This window comes from Loxodonta africana, chromosome 19 (assembly GCF_030014295.1).
Source record: "Loxodonta africana isolate mLoxAfr1 chromosome 19, mLoxAfr1.hap2, whole genome shotgun sequence".
NCBI classification, from domain to species: domain Eukaryota; kingdom Metazoa; phylum Chordata; class Mammalia; order Proboscidea; family Elephantidae; genus Loxodonta; species Loxodonta africana.
In genome coordinates, this window is record NC_087360.1 from 6,842,545 (window position 1) to 6,863,019 (window position 20,475).

The 20,475-nt window shown below is 52.4% G+C and overlaps 1 protein-coding gene across 3 annotated transcripts; it reads right to left on the minus strand.

Annotated features, from left to right (window-relative positions):
• Positions 1–330: 330 nt before the first annotated feature.
• Positions 331–20,127, minus strand: KMT5A (lysine methyltransferase 5A). 3 transcript variants are annotated; one of them, XM_064272106.1, is made up of 8 exons: positions 19,912–19,936; positions 14,970–15,088; positions 13,675–13,831; positions 9,987–10,206; positions 9,549–9,636; positions 4,116–4,175; positions 2,581–2,771; positions 331–1,430 (listed from the first exon to the last, which is right to left on the minus strand). In XM_064272106.1, the coding sequence occupies exons 1-8, from the start codon at positions 19,919–19,921 to the stop codon at positions 1,220–1,222; spliced, it is 1,056 nt and encodes a 351-aa protein (XP_064128176.1). In that variant the 5' UTR covers positions 19,922–19,936; the 3' UTR covers positions 331–1,219. The 3 variants fall into 3 exon arrangements, with proteins under 3 accessions (XP_064128176.1, XP_064128177.1, XP_064128175.1); XM_064272107.1 differs by lacking the exon at positions 14,970–15,088 and having other exon boundaries at positions 19,912–20,127; XM_064272105.1 differs by lacking the exons at positions 14,970–15,088; positions 19,912–19,936 and adding an exon at positions 15,333–15,389.
• Positions 20,128–20,475: the final 348 nt, after the last annotated feature.

Here is a 20,475-nt window from a genome sequence, read left to right on the forward strand (position 1 = left end):
TTGCCTGATCCTTGATCCCTGGGCCACACCTGCTGCTGTGCACACCTGGGGACCTGTCTCTGAGGCTGGCGGCAGCAGCGGTCGTGGCAGGAGGGTCCTGCATTTCTGGGCTGGTAGGCTCACACGTCCATTCATGGCTGCTGCTTTGCAGGAGGGCCACCAAGCGGTCTGACATACAGAAGGCCTTGGCAGCAGGTCTGGAACTTTCAACCCAGCAGAATCAGGTGGGGGCGTGGTAGGGTGGGTGGGCGGGAGTAATGGGTAAGTAATTTCTGGTCCCACTACAAAACTTTATTTTTGATTAGAGTACCATCTCAAATCTCTCCTACCAAAAAAAAAAAAAAAAAAAAACTAAAAGCAAAATGCTGTAACGCCACTCATTTCAAGACCTATATACATGTAAGTTGTTTTCTGTGGTTTTGTCTTTTTTTTAATTTTTTTTTGTTTTTATGATTTTTATTATTTTTTAAAATAAATTCAGTGTTCACATTTCTAGAAAGAGTTAACCCAGTTTGCGGAAACCTGCTCTGGCAGGAGGAGGCGAGCTCCTCCCCGCCCACATCGAGTCTGATTACCTGACCTGATGCTTCCAGGTGCCAAGAAAAGCAGCATCCTGAGGAAGAGTAAATACCCGCCGGCCCGGGTCCATGGGCCGCGGGGACAGTAAGCTTTCAAGAAAGCAGAGGGGAAGACTAGCTTACTGCACAACCTTTTTAAAAAATATTCATACACTTCAACGCGCGCCTGTGGAGACGCTGGGAGAACAAGAGCTTGGAGACATCCCATCCGGGCCGTCGGGAGGTGGCGTCTTCCTGCGTCCACCCGTCCTCCGACGTCAGGGGTGCAGAGGGGGGAGAAAGTCCTGGCTCTTCGGTTGGAGGCAGGAGAACCGCCCAGCTTCCTAGTCCACGTTTGCCTTTTTCCTCTAAAACCTGTGCCGAGTCTTGGACCGCATGCACGGGAAGCACAAACGTTCGACTTGTATGCAAAAAAGGTACAAAAACAACTCGAATATAAAAGTTTTGGTAATATAAGGCCATCTGTTCAAGCCCACCTTGGAAACCTGTAACAGATATTTAAATACTACAGTGAAAAGGCATCTTAATATACTTTTTTAAAAACATCTGAAGTCATCCACTAAGATTTAAGTGTGTTTAAAAAAAAAAAAAAAAAGATTCCCTTTGAGGGCACTTTGTCCAGTGAAGGGGGCCAGGGAGGGTTAATGCTTCAGCCACGGGTAGGCTTCGATGGAGGCCTTGCTGCGGTCCCCATAGTCATACAGGAGCTCCTCCCCGGCCGCAATGTCGCGGGACGCGATGAGGATGAGGTGAGGCACGCCGTCAATGTCGTGCAGTTTGGTCTGGCAGTTCCCACACTTGCTGTGATTGATCAGTCTCCCCAGGCGGTTCGTCTCTCGAGTGGCGTCCACACTGCGGGGGAGAGGGGGCCGCAGAGGATTGCATGGGTGAAGAGGCTTTGGAACCCAGGGAGAGGCATGTGCCAGGTGTGCTCTCGAGTCTGGGACAGTGTTGATTTATAACCGCATTTTTGGGAGAGCAGTTCAAACCCAAAAAATATTTCTAGGAGCCTGGAGAGGCTCCGGATGGGGTGTTTTTGGCAGGGGTGGGAATGCAAAAGGCTCTTTATGGAGCCCTGTGAGGCAACTGTTAAAAAAAACAAAAAACAGTTGCCTTCTAGTCCAGTCCGACTCACAGCGACTCAACAGGCAGGGACAGAGCAGAACTGTGCTCCATAGGGTTTTCAATGGCTGATTTTTCACAAGACCTTGTTTCTGAGGCACCTCGGGGCGGACTTGAACTGCCAACCTTTTTTGGTTAGCAGCTGAGCACATTAACTATTTGCACCACCCAGGGACTCCAGGCAACTTTAGAGTTTTACAAAACAAATGAACAAAAATCAGCTACTCTGCCAAGTCTTCAGACAGGGATTGGACTGGACTATGGGATAGACAATGATACTGGTGAGGAGTGAGCTTTTTGGATCAAGTAGACACAGGAGACTCTGTGGGCAGCTCCTGTCTGGAGGGGAGATAGAGGGCAGAGGGGGTCAGAAGCTGGCTGAATGGACACGAAGAGAGAGAGGAGGGCAGGAGTGTGCTGTCTCATTAGTGGGAGAGCAATTAGGAGTATATAGTCAGGTGTCTATAAATTTTTGTATGAGACTCTGACTTGATTTGTAAACTTTCATTTAAAGCATAATTGAAAAAAAAAACTCATCAGCTACTCTGGCTGTGTGCAGAAAGGAGCGGGTGGCAATTTCCTAAGCGGCTGGGACCAAATGCCCTGAAGAGGGAAAGGCCAGATGAGTCGCCAGACAGGTTTTCACGTGACTTCTGCTTCTCGTCAGATGAGATGACACCCAGAACAGCTCCAATTCCAAATATTACAAATGGGAAGAGCTTTGGAAAAAGGTAATATGATCTAAGCAAGAACTCAACTGACACAAAGCACGGACCCTCCCTTGGGGTCAGGATGCTGTCAGGGGCTCTTGGGCTCCACAGCCTGTCCTTTCTTTTTGCCAGAAGGAGAAAGAGCCATTCAAAAGTGTTAGCAGACTTACCAGTAGGTTTTGCTCAGATACTGGAAATAGTACATGTAGCAGCCCGTGGAGGGGTCCTGGGCATACAGCGCCTCACGCTTCTTGGCGTCGGTGATCTCGATGAGGTCTCCGTGGTACTCCACCACAAACTCGCCCCGCAAGAACTGCTTGGTGGCGATCACTCCCCTGCCTTTGCCGTCGATGAGATCGATCTGCCGGGAGAGGATGAGAGAGGGGGCTGGTTAATAACAGCAAGAGATTCTGCCATGCACGGCCCGCTTCCTGGCTTCCCAGGGCTTGCCCTGCTTTATTTTAATGGCTTTACTGGGATGTGCAATAATATTCGCTCGTTTTAAGTGCACAGTTCAGTGGGTTTCAGTAACTGTATACTGTTGTGCAGCCATCACCACGGCCCAGCTTTAGGATACTTTTATCACTTCAGAAAGTTCCCTCATGCTATTTGGCAAAGCATTAATTACATCGGATCCTCAGGAAATCTGCTAGGTGGGTGCTGACCTATTTTGCAGATGAGGAGAGTGAGGCTGAGAAAAGCAGAGCCACATGTCCAAGGTCACACAAGGAAGTGGTGCGGGGGGCACTCAAATTCACGTACATGATCCATCAGTTTAGGCACCTGCCTCTCTGGGAGGGGATAGTAGGACCCAGCGTTCCGAGTTTCCCCCTTACTACAATTCACCCTCCTGTGTTTCTCCTTACTCCGTTATAAATGGAGCTGAGGAGGGTGGTCGCTTGTGGGGTTCAGGACTTATGTTCAGATCACCCTAGATGGTGGTTGGAAATTTGAAGCTTTCTGATCCGGGGGTCCCAATCCAGACCCATGTGGCCATCAATGTGGGGAATTACTCCCTTCTCTTGTGCCAACCAAATGCGTTTGAAGTGTTCCAAGGGAAAGGCAAATTTCCTGGACACTGTCATTGCCATGAGTCAGAATCGACTCGACGGCCACAAGTTTGGCTTTTTGGTTTGCCATTGCCAAGAAAAACATAGTTTAGGAAAAATTTCATAGCTTATCCTTTTAAAAAGTTTCCCCAGACATTAGGCTAAGTGAAGGAAGTCAGACACAAAAGGGTACGTATCTTATGACTGTGTTTACATGTGATGTCTGGAATAGGCAGATTTATAGACAGACAGCAAATTACAAGCTGTCAGGAGCTGGGGGGGTGTGGGAGTGGGGAGTGACTGCTTAATGGGTATGGGATTTCTGTTTGGGGGGATCAGAAAGTTCTGGAACTAGATAGGGGTAAGGGTACTTAATACTACTGAATTGTATATTTTAAAATGTTTTAAACGATACGTTTTATGTTATTTGTATTGTGCCTCAATTTCAAAAACGGTTTTCATTTATGTTTTCTTCATGTTTCCTCAACAATAGTTTTAGTATTTGGCACCCAGAAAACCTGACAGAATCTGACAAGTCAGTGGCCATTGAAGGGTTAAAGCAACATGGCAGCCACTCTTAGCCACGGGCTGGAACCAGGGAAGGTTTTGGCTTGCAGCCATGGCCCAAAATGCAGTAGGCACCTGCAGCCCCTTACCTTCATTCCTTCTTCCTTTCCACTTTCAATCAACTCGTCGATTCTTTTCCTCTCTTCAGACTGGGTGGAAAGGTAAAAAAGGCAGTGTCAGCACCCTCTCCTGGGCCGATTCTGGGGAGTGTAGCACCCCCGGACCCTGGCCTTTGAGGCCGAGCACCCGGCCCCACTGAGGGACCCTTGGGGGGGTACAGTGGGTCACAGTAGGCCTCCATGACATTGGTCCCCAAAGGATGCCAGAGCCCGCAGGTCCCCCTCCTTTTCCCCGTCTCCCACCTGTCGTGGACAATCTGTCACCTGGGGTTCACATGGACCAGGAGGGCTGCAGTGATGTCTCGAGGGCAGATTTTGACTTATGGGCATGTTTTGTTTGGCCCATAAAAACCAAACCAAACCCATTGCTGTCAAGTCAATTCTGACTCATAGTGACCCTATATGACAGAGTAGAATTGAGTTTCCAAGGAACACCTGGTAGAGTCAACTGCTGACCTTTTGGTTAGCAGCCGTAGCTCTTAACCACTATACCACCAGGGTTTCCTTGGCCCATAGGGGCTTTTGAAAAATATTTAGATTGTCGACATCTAAAAACCAGGAATCTGACTTGGTACTGAATTGGCTGGGGCTGACTAGAGGCTGCCCCCTGTAGATGGGGCATGTAAGCTCTGTGTCCCTGCCACGGGCCAGCTGCTATAGATGTATACATCCCTGGGGAGTCACCGCCATGGATGAAAGAGGGCCTTCCACCTGGTAGCGTTGGCACAGCCCTGCACAGAGGGCCTGGGAGGAGTGGGCACCCCCAGTCTCTCTGTTCCTTCAGGCCACAGCTTCCTGTTACTACCTCCATCCCTGACTCAGTGCCACTGCTTGGTTGGAAGCACAGGACACTAGGGAGCAAAATGGAACTGTACCAAGACATACAGAGGCCCCAAACCAGCATGGCTCCTCAGCACGGCCCTCATGCAAACCAGGCGGCCCTCCACCCACTGCTGAGCTCACCCCCTCCCCACGTCTGACTGCCAGGACACCACCAGAGTCAGCAGAACCAGCCTGTGGCCACTCGAGACTTCCTGATCACTCTGTCCACACCTATCTGTGAGATGCCTGCAGTGGGTCAGATACCATGATAGGTGCTAGAGACACAGCGGTGGGCAAGGCCAGGTCCCTGCGACCTCCAGGATGGGCTTATGGACCCTACGGAGACAGCCAATGAGCATGCCATTCGTTTTGCCCAAAGCCACCTGCTGCTCTCCAGGCCCTCTGCTGGGCCACCCCTGCTCTTGCTGGACACCTGAAGCAGCCGCCTTGGGGTCCCCTGGCTTCCACTGGGCCCCTCGCCCCAGTCTGTTTTCCATACAGCAGCTGGGGCGGGGGGGGGGGACTTTTAAAAATGTAAAGAGATCATGTCACGTCCCAGTAAGTTTACGAGATAGTAAGGTGACAGTGCCGGTTACTTACTTTTGACAAAAATAAACATGGTGATAACGTTAAGACGTTAACAATGAAGGAAGCTGGGTGAGGGGTCTACAGAAACTCTGCACTTTTTGCAACTTTCCTGTAAATCTGACGTTATTTCCAAATACAAAGTTTATTTAAATACAAAAACCAAAAGGCTTCCCACTAGCTTCCCACTGTCACTGGGATAAAATCCAACCTCCTGAGGGTGGCCTTTGAAGCTCTGCAGGGGCTGGACCCCACCTCTCCCTGCGTCTTCTCCCACCCGTGCCCTTGCTCCCACACCCCAGCCACACTGGCTGGCTCTTCCAAAAAGTCAAGCTTACTTCTGCCTCAGGACATTTGCACGTGCCAGTTGCTCTTCCTGGAACGCCCTTCCCCCAACCACGTACATGGTTTGCTTCCTCTCTCCTCACAGGCCACCTCCTTAGAGAGATTTTCTCTGACTATTGTGCCTAAAGCAGCTTTAGCCTGGCCACGCTATCAAATTACCCTGTTTTTAAAAATTAACATAGCATCACTGTCTGAAATTATCTTCTGCTTGGTCATCTTTTGTTGTTAATCTCCCCTACTTGAATGTAAGTTGCAAGCATGTGGGAGTCTGATCTTGTTTCCTGTGGACACTTCTGGCCTAGAACAGTGTCTGGCACACAGTGAGTGCTCAAAGCAACAACAACACACATACACAAAACCCACAGAAACACCTTGTGGAATAACTAGTTAATTGCCAACTGTGCAGAGTGATGTGGAGAAGTAGGCAGGCTGGGAAAGCATGTGAGTGTGAGGGTCGGTAGGTGGGCACTGCCCTTCGGGGCCTGCTATGCATGGAGAGGATGAGCTGCTGGGCCCGGCCCGGCCCGGCCACCCTGAAGGCAGAGCCAAGGAGCTTAGGTTTCATTCTGGAGGCTCTGGGGATTTGGGCGGGCAACTCTGGTTCCCTAAGGAGAATTCAGGCAGCAGCCCACAGGGCGGCCAGGAGGCAGCGTGTGTGGGAGGCAAGCAGGGTCTGTGCTGGGGAAGGAGGGACACATCTGAGACATCCGAGCTCTGGAGCTGAGCGAGGATGAAGAAACCAGGGTACTGCCACAGGCGCAGCCCCTGCCCGAGGCCAGTGGCCACCCCACTGAAGCTCCTGGGGTTCAGGGTACCTCTCCAAAGCCCACCCTGGGTTTAAATCCTATGGCCCTGTTTCCACTATCTTGCTCAGGACCTGAACCTACCCCACCCACCCTGTCTTCAGACTTAATGTGGTGTCTGCGAAGCTTTTAATTTCAGTTTCACCCCTGGCTACCCACACCCTTCTCTTATGCCCTGCCCCACCTTGGCCCCCAGCCCAGGCCCAGTTTCTGCCAGCCCAGAAGGGCAGTCAGGTCAGCACTAAGCGCACCCTTCAGATGAGGCCCAGTGGCCCCACCCTTGGAGTGTACCTATGCAGCCAGCAAAATCCACACCCTGACAACGAACGCCGTCATCACCCAACCAACAACCCTCTCGTCCTACCAACAACCTCCTCATCCACCGAACAACCCCCCCATCTGGCCAACAGCCACCTCTGTGGCCTGACCAACAACTCCCCAGCTGATCAACAACCCCGTCACCCAACCAGCAACTCCCCATCTGACCAACAACCCCCCACTTGACCAACAACCCCGTCTCCCGACCAACAACCCTATCGGATCAACAACCCCCTCTGTCACCTAACCGATAACTCCCCATCTGACCAACAACCCCCATCTGACCAACAACCCCGTGCACCCAACCAACAACCCCTCATCTGACCAACAGCCCCCTGTCACCCAATCAACAACCCCCTCATCTGACTAACCACCCCCTTGTCATCCTGACCAGCAACCCCTTCATCACGCTATTCACTCAGTGAAGTCCACAAATGGTGACGGGTGCCATATGGCTCTCCCTCGCAACAGGCTCCTTGTCCCTGTGACGGGGAGAGTTTTAAGTGCCTACAGACTGAGCTCTGGGGAGCAAGCGTGTGTTCCCTTCTGCTTGTCTGCTGCAAGACCGAGCACACGGCACCATACCGCACCATACTGCAGCCCCCATGCCTCTGAATAGACAAGCCTCGTTTTTTTCTTTTTAAATGAAAAAGGCATACTCAGCTGCCCTTGGACCCAGAACCCCACAAGCACCCTCACCAAGCCCACAGCGTTCCCTCTGTGGGCACTGTGGTGGGAGGCTTCCCGGGCTCCTCGGCCTGCTGCTCGCCTCGCCCTTCTGCCATGTCGCCTTTAAGATGACCTAGCACAGCCTCCCACTGCAGGCAAACATTTTATAACAGCTTGTTCTTGGCCGAAAGACATCGCCTTTCCAGGCAAATACATCCAAAACTTCTTTCCAGGGGAGGAGGAGGAGGAAAAGAAGGACTGCTTTTTAGTTTTGTAAATGAAGCCTCATCAATTAAAAGAAGAGAGAATACTAGACCTCTGTATCTATACCAGCGGACTTAAAACTGTGGGAGGAGTCTACGTGAGGGTTGAAACACTCAAGCGTGCAAAGCAGGGGTCCCCCAACTTTTTGTGGGGGAAGCAGTCATTAGCACTGCTCTTGAGGCCTGAGACTGCTCTGGGGGTGGGGGAGTAGAGGGGCTGACCCAGAAGCCCCTGCATGGGAGGGCTGCAGGGCCAGGGCCACACCCCACCACCTGCCTTAGCACCAAGGCTGGCACCACACCTCGTTGCATCAATACTGACTGACTACTGCATAGCTCAGCCCTCCACAAACATGGCAGGAGGCGGCCGGCACAGCCCAGCTCGCCTTCCTGTCTATATTTTTCACTCAGTTCTACGTGTTCCTGGGATAGTAGCTGGGTAGGAAAGCACAGGTGAGCCTTGGTCAGTGACAACACTGGGGAAGCAATGGTGACAAGAGCTAAGTGGTGCTTACCATGTACCAGGCATTGTTCTAAGTGGTCTGCCTGCATTAATGCATTTCATCCCCAACCAACCCGCACTGTCCCCATCTTACAGCTAGTGAAGCCGGGGCACAGGTTGCTAGCTCAGTAACTTGCCCGAGGTTCTGCAACCTGTAAGCGGCAGGGCTGAGATCTGAATCCAGGCTGGTCTGGCTCCCAAGCCACGCTCTTTCCCTCACGAGACATAACACAAAATCCTCCAGAGAGCAGACAAGATAAGTCTCTGCAATAACTAGGACTTCCCAGGCTCTATCTGGACCTGCCAATGAGTCCTGAAACAGCCACCTTCTAGTAACACCTGACTTGCCATGGAACAGGCTACAGGTTACAGAGCTCCTTCACAGAGGAGCTCACGGTGACCCTGTCAGGCAAGCAGAGCAAGCCTTATGATGATTCTCACTAGCCTGGGGGAGAAAACCAAGGCCAGAGAGGCAAAGGGACTTGCCCCAGGATGACACAAACACAGTTGGGGTCTCACCTGCCAAGCATGCCCACTGGGCCACCCTGCCCCTCCAAGAGCTAGAATTAAAACCATGTGACTCCCACATGAGCCACAGTCTCATCTAGCCTGAGAACAGAAAAACTAGATGGTGCCTGGCTACCACTACTGACCATGCTGACCAGTGACACAATAGATGGTCCTGGATAGAATGGGAGAAAAAGGTGGAACAAAACTCAAATTCCCAAAAAAACGCCAGACTTACTGGTACAGACTAGAGGAGCCCCTGATATACGTTTTAAACGTGGAACTGAAGACAAATAAAAGATTGGCTCATGAAATAAACAGTATCATCCATGAGTACCATGCTCCTTTAAATAATGACATTTACTCTAAAACAAAGATTAGAAGCTAAGGGAGGGGAAAGGGAAGATACATTAACGGACACAGGACAAACAAAACAGAAATAATGAGAATGTTGACACATTGTGGAAAACGTAGCCAGTGTCACTGAACACTATGTACAGAAAATTGTTAAATAGAAACCTAATTTGCTATCTAAACATTCACCAAAAACACAATAAAATGTTAAAAAAAGAAATCCCTGGGACTTTACCTGCAGCTCGGCTTTGCTTTTCCTGGAGCTCCTTCGGACAGGGTAGAAATCCGTGAGTTTGCGATTCTGTTGCGTTTTTCCTTGAGCTCTGGAGTGAGGAGGAAGAAGAGAAAACAAGTATTAATATGGAAAACCATGCCTGCACCTCCGAGGCTCACTGCTCCTTAGTAGGAAGCTCTGAAAAGACAATGTCACCTAAATACCTCTGTCCCCTGGGGCCTGACGGTGGCGTAGGCTCACCTGCCCCCAGGAACCTCAGACAGTGTCACAGGCAGGCTGCCCACTCTCGGTGGGGGGGAGGCTCTTACACTCGGGACCCAGGCAAGATTGAGATGCTGACAAATAATGGCATGGGTGGTGATGACACCCCTGAGCAGGCTTCCCTCAGCTCGAAGAACCACCCTGCTCTGCACGAGGACGGCTCCGGGAGTCACTTACTTTTTCCGTGGGGCCTGTTTGCCCTTGATGGGCTTCTTCAGGGTTGGCTTGGCAATGGCTGCATTGGTAGCATCACCAGACGAGGCTGGAGTTTTTGGAGGTTCTGCTGCTTCAGATTTTTGGTTTGGAAAAGGGGCCAGGGGGCCTCTCCTGGCATCTTTGATCTTTTGCTCCTCAGACTTCACGGGGCTTCGGATTGCATTCCCAGTGTTTCTCTTCTCTGTGGGCGGAGAGTGGGAAAGACATGGGCTGACTCTGTACTCTGTTGTCCAATGTCTGGACAGTTGGCACATTCTAAGACAGGCATTGAGAAGAAGAGGAGGTCCTAGGGTGTAAGGCAGCAGTACCCCCAGTCATCTCGCCTGGTGCCCACTGTGGCTGTCACGGGAGACACGCCTAACTCTCATTTTTGACCAAGACACTGGGTAGAGGATCTGGGGCTCTGTGTCTTGAAGTGGGAGAAAGGCTTGAAGCAGAAGCACCGTAGACTATGCTGCTGGCCTGAGACCTCCAGCCAGAGCACTCAGGAACTGGGCTGCAGACCCCAGAAGGAAGCTCCATTCCTAAAGAGGCCTGACAAGGGTGCTGGCTGGAGAACAGGGAGAGAGCAGAGCCTCTTCCCCAACACATAGCTGGGGAAGAAAGTTCCCTCTGGTAATGCGGTTGAGGCCCAGCGCTCACAGTGGTTCTCAGAGCTGGGTGTGTTGTGAGGTGCAGCAGGGCAGCAGGAATGGTGTGTTACTAAAAATAGTTGCAAAGTGTCAGTGTGGGTGAATATGCCATTTCTTTTTAAAGAATTTACTTTTTTGAAAAATAAATAACACATTGTGGATGAAAATGTAAAACGGTACAGCCGCTCTGGTAAATAGTCGGCCAGCTCCTCAAAAGGCTAAACATAGTCACCACATGACCCAGTAATTCTGCTCCTAGGTAGGTTCCCAAGAGATATAAAAACACGTGTCCACGCAAAAACCTGAGCAGGGCCGGTCAGAGCGGCATTACTCTCAACACCCAAAAGGTGGAAACAAGTCTAACGTCTACCGGTGGATGAATGGGCGACCAAAATGCAGTCTAGCCACACAGTGGAATCTAATTCAGCCATAAACAGGAATGAAGTTCTGACTCATGGAAACATTCTGCTCAGTGAGGCAGGCCAGACACAAACGGCCTCCTGGCATATGAGCCCATTTATATGAGACATCCAGAACAGGCAAATCCATAGGGGCAGAGAGTAGACTAGTGGCTGCCGGGGGATGAACGGAAGATGGGGGAATGGAGAGTGACTGTTGATAGGTACGGGGTGTTCCTTTTGGGGTGATGAAAATGTTCGGTAACTGTATAGTGGTGATGGTTATGCACCTGTGTGAATATACTAAGATCTACTGAATTCGTACACTTCAAAATGAGGAATTTTATATTATGTGAATTATATACCTCAATAAAAAAATAAATAACTGGAAACACTTTTTAGACCATTCTCACTCCCTTGCATGTTTTCTTGTGTGAAACCAAAGGGATGAGAGGCCACCCTGGAGTGTGTGGTGCCCGTGAATGTCATCCTTCATGTCAGTCTGTGTCACAGCAGAAAGCTGAGACTCATGGACAGGAGCCTGGCCCTTGGAGTCACCTCCAAAGTACATCTGACCCTGAATTCTAATAGTTGGCATTTAGTAACCCTGGGTGGCACAAATGGGTAATCACTCAGCTACTAGCTGAAAAGTTGGCAATTCAAACCCACCCAGAGGTGCCTCGGGAGACAGGCCTGGTGGTCTGCTTCTGAAAGGTCAGAGCCTTGAAAAAACCCTATGGTGCACAGTTCTACTCTGCACACACTGGGTCCCCACAAGTTGGTAAAAACTCGATGGCAACTAACAACATGAGCAAAATACATTTGTGAGCTAACTTAGGCACCTGATCACCACTTGAAACCTTTTATATTCTGCCCTGCTCCAAAGAGGACATAAGCCTGGCTGAGTGCCATTCACAGACAGCCCCCTCCCTAGTCTCTGCGTGCCAGGTGTTATGCTACGAGCTGCAGGTACAAAGGTGAGCAGGATGTGGAGCTCCCTGCCCAGGAAGATCAGCCCAGTTACAGGACACTTCACAGAGCCCTTCTACCTCCAAGCTTTAACTGCTCTCAGTCTCCCTGCAAGGTAGGCCTCCTCCCTCTCCCAACTCTGAGAAGAGGAGGGAGGCTCAGAAAAGAGCAGCAACTCGCCCTGTTTTTATCAGCTGCCACTGAGCCGACCCCAACTCAAAGCAACCCCATTTGTGTCAGAACATAACTGTGCTCCACAGGGTTTTCAATGGCTGGTTTTTCAGAAGTAAATCACCAGGCCTTTCCACCAGTGCACTTCTCGGTGGACTCAAACCGCCAACCTTTCAGTTCGCAGCCAAGCACGTAAACCTTTGACACCACCCAGGGACTCTGTAACTTGACCAGAGCCCCCTACTTTTAAGTGGCAGAGCTAGGATTTGAACCCAAGTCTTTTGAAGACAGAATGAAATATCACCCTGTGCTCTGAGAAAATCAAGCCAAGGGCTGTCTCCTGCCCCTGATTCAGAGCTTCTCCACCCGTTCTCAGATCTGGCCCCGGAGGGAGGTTGGGGTAGATGATCATCACTGTTAATTCTCTGTAAATGAATATAATGATACAAGGCTTCCTTTCATGGACTTGCTGGCAACCAGAGGTTCTGTTTCTCTAAGCTGAGATATTATTAAGAAAGGAGCACGGTGAGTTGGGAAAGGTCACCTCCCCACGGCAACTTTACAACGGAAGACTGAGATTAAAGCAAGATTTCTAAGAAGTTTCAACCTGTGTTACTGGGGCCAGGCAGAATTCCAACAGCCATACATTTTCTAACTTAAAATTTTAACTCCAAATCTCAGCACAGAGTATGTGGTGTCAGAGAGGGGCACTGAACACTTGAGCGGAAAGAACCTTTAGAACTGGGGTCAAGGCCAGCTTCTAACAGGGAAGGGAATTCCTTCCCCATGGTCACACATCATGTTAGCTAGGACTACAATTGCCTGGCTTTGCAGAACCTAGGCTCATTATTTCTGCACTTCTAAACTTGCTTAACTGAGGGTCAGGTGCATTACTTTTGCAACCCGCCAAGACATTTGAGCTTGCAGGATATGCTAACTCTTGTGAAAGCAGGGAGAATCAACAGGGACATGCCCTGGGACAGATCACTCTTTCCCCATATTTGTGTTTCTGGGACAGAACATGGTTCAAACAGAAAGATCTTGGATATATAACTAAACCAGTTGCTGCCAAGTCTACTGCAACTCATGGTGACCCCATGTGTGTCAGAGTAGAACTAACCTCCACAGGGTCTTCGGTGTCTGATTTTTCAGAAGTGGATTGCCAGGCCTTACTTCCGAGGCACCTCTGGGTAGATTCAAACCGCCAACCTTTCAGTTAGCAGCCGAATGCATAAACCATGTGCACTACCACAAAAAAAAAAAAAACCCCAAACCCGTTGCCATGGAATAGATTCCGACTCACAACAACCCTATAGGACAGGGTAGAACTGCCCCACAGAGTGTCCAAGGAGCCTTGGTGGATTCCAACTGCCAACCTTTTGATTAGCAGCTATAGCACTTAACCACTGCGCCACCAGGGTTTCCGATGTATACTACCATGATCACCTGTAGTCAGAAAGGGACGTGTCAGCGGCTTACCCTCTCGTTTCCGGTAGGTTCCAGCTAATGATTTCCCCTGGCATTTGACTTCGTGATGTGCAACTGAGTTCTCTTCCTGAAGAGGGGAACGCATTCCAGAGCATTTGTTCGGGCTCATGTAGGTATAGATCTTCGACTGCCCGGTAAACACATTCTCCTAAAAAGACAAATATGAATTCTGAAAGAGGCTTGAAAAAGATAACAATCCCATAGCTTTTAAGGGAAGAGGAGGAAGGGAGGAGAAATCAGCACACAAACGACAAAAACAGACGTCATCATCACCTTTTGAAACCTGTACTACCAGGGATGCTGCCCCCAGTCTCGATAGAGCACTGGAAGAGTTAGAATCCCACAGGCCCAGGTCAAGCGTTCCTTGGACATGTGTGGTCTCTAACTCTAGTCATTCAGGGTACGAGTGACCAACCAGAGAACCAGCTGTACACAAGGGTGTATAGGCAGGAGACAACCTACCAGCAACAGGGTGGCCACGATTAACCAGGGCAAACAAACTAGGAGTCTGAAGGGCGGGGCTGTGTGTAGGAGTTAACTCCCCCTGTCTCAGCCAGCCAACCACTTCTTGGTCCCCAGGCCAGCTGGCGCGGCCTGTCAGTATGGCCTGAGCCTTCTGTGTGCCCAAGCCCGCCCCTGTCAAATCACTGTGCCACCAGGCAGCCTCCCAGGACTGCGGTTGGGGAATTTTCTGAGTGACTAGGGGGGGAGGAGGCTAAGGAAAGAGAGCCTCCCGCCAGCGCACTTGGGGCGGTCACCCTACTGCAAACCACACCTTGGCGTTAATAAAAGAGTGGGCAGTCCAGTGGGGCGGTGCAGGTCACCACTGGAGTCTCTGGGGGTGGGGCCTCTCTGCTGAGTAAGCTCCAGACAGGAGGAAGGCGTCCCCAGAAACAATGCCAGAGCCTTTCGGAAGAACTTGGGAACCATGAAACGCCCAGCTGGCGTGGCCACCACCTCCCTGAGAGCCTCGGGCAGGGGCCGCATACCCTGGGAGGGAAACCACCTCCGGGGATGCTGGGTTGTGGGGTGTGGAGATGGCATAAAGACAGTCAAACTTTTTTCCAGGTCAAATGCCGCCGCGGCCCAGGGGCCAGGCTCATGGCGGAGCCCTGAGAACGCCGCTACCCGACAGGCGGCAGAAAGGGAAGCTGCCAGGGCCGGGCGCCCCGCCCAGGGCGCGCAGGGGATCCCAGGGGGCACCCACGTGCTCGCGGCCCAGTCCCGGCGGGCGGTCTGGCGGGGCGCTCGGCGCTGGGAGTGAGTACGGGGAGGTGCCTGCTTACCCCGTCGGTGCGGGGCCTCCCCGGGCCCCTCCGCTCCACCATCTCCGGGCCCGGGGCCGTCGCTGCCACCGCCGCCGCCGCCGCCGCCTCCACCGCGCGGGGCTTGGACATCTTCCTGCCTGGAGAGGGGGACCCGGGGGAAGCGGGGGAGGGGGCGCTCAGGGCGCGGCGGCGCGGGGAGCGGGGCCGCGCGGGCCGGGCGGTTCCGCCGCAGCCATGTTCCGAGGGCCCGGCGGTGGTGGGCCGCGCGCGCCGCTCGGGGGCCGGGGGCCGGGCCGGGGCCCGAGCCGACCTCCCGCCGCCCGGCCCGGCCGGGCCCCGCGCGCCGCCCGTCCCCCGCGCGGCCGGGCCCGACACACCCACCTGCAGCCCGGCCAGGCCCATGGCGGCGCGCCCCGCGCCCTCGCCGCCGCGGCCCGGCCACCAACGCTGGCGCTGCCGCTGCTGCTGCTGCTGCCGCCGCCACCAGCGCCGCCGCGGCGCCCCGGGGAAGGGCCGGCGGCGCCCCACGGCGCCCCCTTCCCCCATGGCCTGCGAGGAGGCCCGGCACAGCGCCGCGGCACCCGCCGGCCGGCTCGGAGGACGCAGGCAAGAGACGCGGGCGCGTCCTCGCCGCCCGCCGTCCGCGCCCGGCCGAGGGGGTGGCGGGGCGGTGTCCGGGCCGGGAGGGAGGGCGGGGCGCGGCCGGCCGCAGCAAATCCCCGCTCGGGCGCGCCCCTCGTGCCGCACCCCAGCCACTCCGGGAGCAGGGGTGGGACACATAGTAATGACAGCCCAGCTCCGGTCTCCCGGCTCCGCCTCCACCCACTCCGCCGCAGTTTTGGGAACGAGGTCCGTGCCAGGCGCCAGCGGCAGCGGTGAGCGGGCCGCCCCCCCCCGCGCCCCATGTGCCCAGAGCTGTGCTCCCGGAGTGTTTGTATAGGCACTTGACCCTCCCCAAAGCCCAGGGGCCTCAGGTCCCTCGGATGGCCCTTTAAAATGGGGATTCTGAGAAGTAATGGGGCCAAGCGTCACACCCAGGGGGTCTGGCTCCCCAGCCCTGACCCCTCCAGGGCCCCGAGGAGACAGAGCCAGAGGCTGGCTGCCAACACAAGTTTGCTGCCTGCTTTTCGTGCTTAAGTTACCACCTCCTTGCCTCACAACGGCCCTCTGAAGGTAGACACCACAGATGGGGAGACTGAGGCTCAGAAAAGCGAGGAGCTTGGCCAAATGGATTTCCAGACCAGGCAAACTGACCCCAGAGCCTGCATACCTAACTACTACCGCTCCGTTAAAGATGAGGGAATTGAGGTTGGGAGGGGCAAATGCCGTTGCGGAAGGGTTTAGCAGGTCACTTGATTCTCCTGCCCCCATGAGAAAATGTCCTGGTAGACAGGGATTCCAGGCTTTCTGGCGGCTGGCTCAGCATTCCAGCCTGGCCTGCGCCACTGAGCTCCAGCCATTGCGGTGTGAGGGCCCTTGGCCAAAGATTTGCTGCATTTGTGCAGAGTCATAGATGCAAACAAGACACCTTGGGCCGTTGGCTCCTGCTGCCTGGGTCCTGGCTTGGGGGCAGAGACTGAGTTTCTCTCCCTGCATTTATGCCGGAGGTCTTTGTGACCCGGCCAAATCACTCCCCCATTCTGGGCCTCTGTGTCCTCATGGGTAAAAACCAAGAAACTAGAATTCCATAGCCTCCCTAGGCACCTGCCAACACCCACAGATTAGGAAAAAGGGCCTTTCCCTTTAAGAGCTGCCGCCCTACCTTGCCTCCCCATAGAAGGGATAATACTGAGTAGGTTTAAAGGATAGGTCAGTGCCTCCCAAGTCAGCTCATGCTTTCTCATCCTTCCTACCAGGCCTGGGGACACTCCCCACCCTTCGACCACCACCCCAACCACTGACTCTAGGGGGCTAGGAAACTCTGCCCATGGCCTCCAAAGAGCCCACCACACTTGAATTCTCAGGAGGCCATCCAGAGGGTTAAAGAGGATTCTAGAGTGACACTCTGACAGCTACCGGAGCCCTCTGAAACAGCATTTTCTACACCTGCAAAGCAGAGCACTGATGCCAAACTACCATGGGAATCATGGTTTTGAAGCAGGATACAGCCACACAGAGCGTCTTGTCTACGTAACATAGTATTTTAACATCACCTCCTCCCATACGCTCGTGGCCTTAGCTTTCTCTGCATCTCAGCCCCCAAATGCTGGGGATACATTAAAATATAAGTCTAGTACCTATTCCCCTTGTCTCTGCAGCTCCAGCTTCTGGAAGATGTAAATACGAATCATTCAGTATAAATTTCAAAGCAGTCCTTCCTTTCTCTGCATGTGAGGTGTTTACATGCACATAACAAACACACTGATCAACAAACACACTGATCAACAAATAAAACGAAAACTCTTAATATCCCCCAGAAATATAATTCAACAAGAATTCTAATAGCTAACCCTTATTAAATGCTTACTACCTGTTAGCCCTGTACTAATGCGCTGTTTGATTTAATTTGATTCAGTCCTCCCAACAACTTACAAAACTGGTACTATTAGTCCTAATTTACAGATGTGGAAATTGAGGCTCAGGTTCTGCCACGTGAGGGTACCTAACCATAAAGAAGATATATTGCTTTCCTCGAATTCAGAAACTAAAGTACAATTCATTCATTCAACAATCATTTATTAAATAGCTACTTTGTTCCAGCAGTGAACCTAACAGAGACAGATGGGGCACATGGAGGCAGAAGGGTCAGTAGGGCCTGTAGGCCATGGTGAAGACTGTGGACTTGATCCTAAGAGCAATGGGGAAGCCTGGTGGGGTGGAGGGAGTAGGGAAGGTCACATGTAAAAATCTGTGTTCTTGGGGACCACTGAGGGATAATGAACTGGAAATGGTAAAAGTGAAAGGAGGGAGGCCAGTTAGGGGGCCATTCGACAGTGACAGTAGACATGGCAAAAAGCAGAAGTAGACAGGCTCATCCTCCTCACACTAATATATTCAAGCTTGTAAATATTTGCATGTTTATAAAACTTCAAAACCAGAGAGGAGATGCCTAGATGTGAACATTTTGTTCATGTGACCCAGCGAGGCTCTCAGAGTAAACTGCAAGTTAGGAATAAATTCCGCTTTTCGAGAAGAAAAAGACTAACCCCTCATTTATCTGAGGTATTTGAAATGATTGAATCTTTATGATTCTAAATGCCCAATTTAATAGTTTGTCAGAGTCATGCTGCCTAAGAAACAAGTAACTTCTAATTTCCAGGCCAAATAACATGGCAAGAAGGGTGATTGGTAGGCGTGTCACGGTTGAAGCTGGGAAAACACTGATCTTTGCTTTGGCTAAGTAAAGGAGGACGAGTGGGGCAACAATGACACAGCATGGCTAGATTCTGGGCAGTGACTCTGGACTTAAGCTTCCACCTCTGAAAAATGGCAATAACAATTTGTAAAGGTTAACTGAAAATTCTTTACAGTAAAGTGCCCTCAATGATCATTATTATTTGTTCATATTTTAAGTATTTGAGTGATAAAGTGGTTAGTTCTTTTCCCCCACAGATGAATTAAAACAACTTTTTTTTTTTTAATGCCAAAACCTCCAGAAAACCCACTACCATGGAGTCATTTCTGACTCAGCGACGCTATAGGGTTTCCAAGGTTATAAATCTTTAGAGAAGCAGACTGCCGTATCTTTCTCCTGTGGAGCAGCTGGTGGTTTCCAACCGCTGACCTTTCGGTTAGCAGTCGAGTGCTTTAACCACTGCATCACCAGGGCTCCTGAAATAGGCAGTTGAAATGATTTTGCTGTGATGGGGAAAACGAACCAGGGAAGCATAACTTTATTACAGTTCGTCAGATATTATTAAATATACTCTTAGGTGCTTTACACTTTTCTGAGGAAAACTATTAGTCTTCATTTGCTCTGTGGGGCTTGGGTTCTGAACTCCTCAACCTAAATTTCACTATGCTTCATTTATTCGTCAGTCGTCTGGGGAGTTTTGTCCCCAAAGCCCCTAAAGGGATGATGGGAAAATAAATGATGCAACTGCATGCTGGACCAAGAAACAAAGGGGCCCAATAAATATTTCAATGAATCAGTTTTATTCATTATCATTGTTATAGCCAGCATACTGTACTCAAATTCCTATGAACACGAGATGTCTTGGCATTGTGAGAAAAATGTAAAACCATAACTTATCAAAAATAATAATTCTACTCAACCCTCCCGCTCCAGTTTTTGCCCCTTTAGCACAAAAGAGGCACAGTGGCTGTAAACGATCCCCGTTGGAGATCAATTTGCCGCATAACGTGGGTTTGACTGTCCTGGCAGCAAACTAAGTGTGCAGAGGACTTGCGGGACGGACACCGCCTTCTGCGGTTGCACAAGCCGGCCCAAGGCATCTCCCGAGGACGGGAGTCCTGACCAGCTACGGGGCGAGGGCCGCTCCGGGAGGTACCAGGGACCCCTCTTCCCCTAAAGTGGGCCAGCGATTGTGCCGGGCCCCCGCCCGGGCGCGCAGAGCTGACTCAGGGCGCTCCCCAGAATGTAGGTTACCGCTCTGGCACCTGCAGCCCCCTCTTGGCCGCTCAGAAAGAGCCCTCGTCTCTGGGGTCACCCCCTCTCCCACCCAGACAGATCCCCAAAGTGGGCGAAGTCTCACCCCGTCCTCTGTATTAATAGTAATTATTTCCCGGAGGCGCCGGGCGCTTCAGTTTCCAAAGCGCTCTGACATATGGATCCGCTGTCTTTGGAGAGGGGAAACCACGGGAGGGCAGTGGGAGGGGCTTCTGGGCGCGGGGCCAGGGGCCGGGGCGGGGTGGGCTCCGCGTCAGCCCCTCCCCCGCCCGCTCCCGCGCTCCGCCCGTCCCGCCCGCAGGAGGGCGCATCCCGCCGCCGCTCGGCCTCCCAGCCCCGGTCCAGCGCGACCCCGCCCGGCGCCCGGGCGCCGCTGCCCTGGCCAAATACCTCTAGCCATGGTCCCGCTCTGTCACCGCCTGGGATCTCCCGGGAAACGGAGCTTTCGAAAAAAGTTGCAACAACTGTAGCCAACTGCTCGGCGGAGATAGCTCTGCTGGCACTGATTGGTGCTGCCACCCGCCTCTCCGAAGACTGGCCGCCGTGATAGGCGAGCTCAGAGAAAAGCCCGCCTTTGTCCCCGCCTCCGGAGGCGGGGCGAGCGGCCGCACTTTCTACAAACGCTTTCGGGACAGGTCCCAGCGGAGGAGGTGGGAGGGGGTTTAAATTTTACCGTCTCCTGGCGCTGATTGGCTGGGAGTGGAGGGACACCCGGGCTGCCATTGGGAGGCCCCAGACTCCTCCCCTCCCGTGGCCGAAGCTCCGCCTCCGGGGGTTTAGTCACGCGGCTGACGGCCAGGGCTCAGGACGGGATCTGGGGCTTCCGGTTTCTTTCCTGCTTGACCGGAACCCGACCTTTGACCGCTTGACCTCCCCCTGTGACCTGGGAAGCCTGGCTCTTGTAGCAGATTGGCATCTTCGGCACTTTCATTCTTCCAGCAGTTTGATCCATTC

Coding starts and splice junctions, on each gene's coding strand:
- KMT5A (XM_064272106.1), bottom strand. Junction 13,832..14,969: donor GGAGGCCCCGCACCGACGGG/GTAAGCAGGCAC, acceptor TTGTCTTTTTAG/GAGAATGTGTTTACCGGGCA. Junction 9,637..9,986: donor AAACAGGCCCCACGGAAAAA/GTAAGTGACTCC, acceptor TCCTCACTCCAG/AGCTCAAGGAAAAACGCAAC.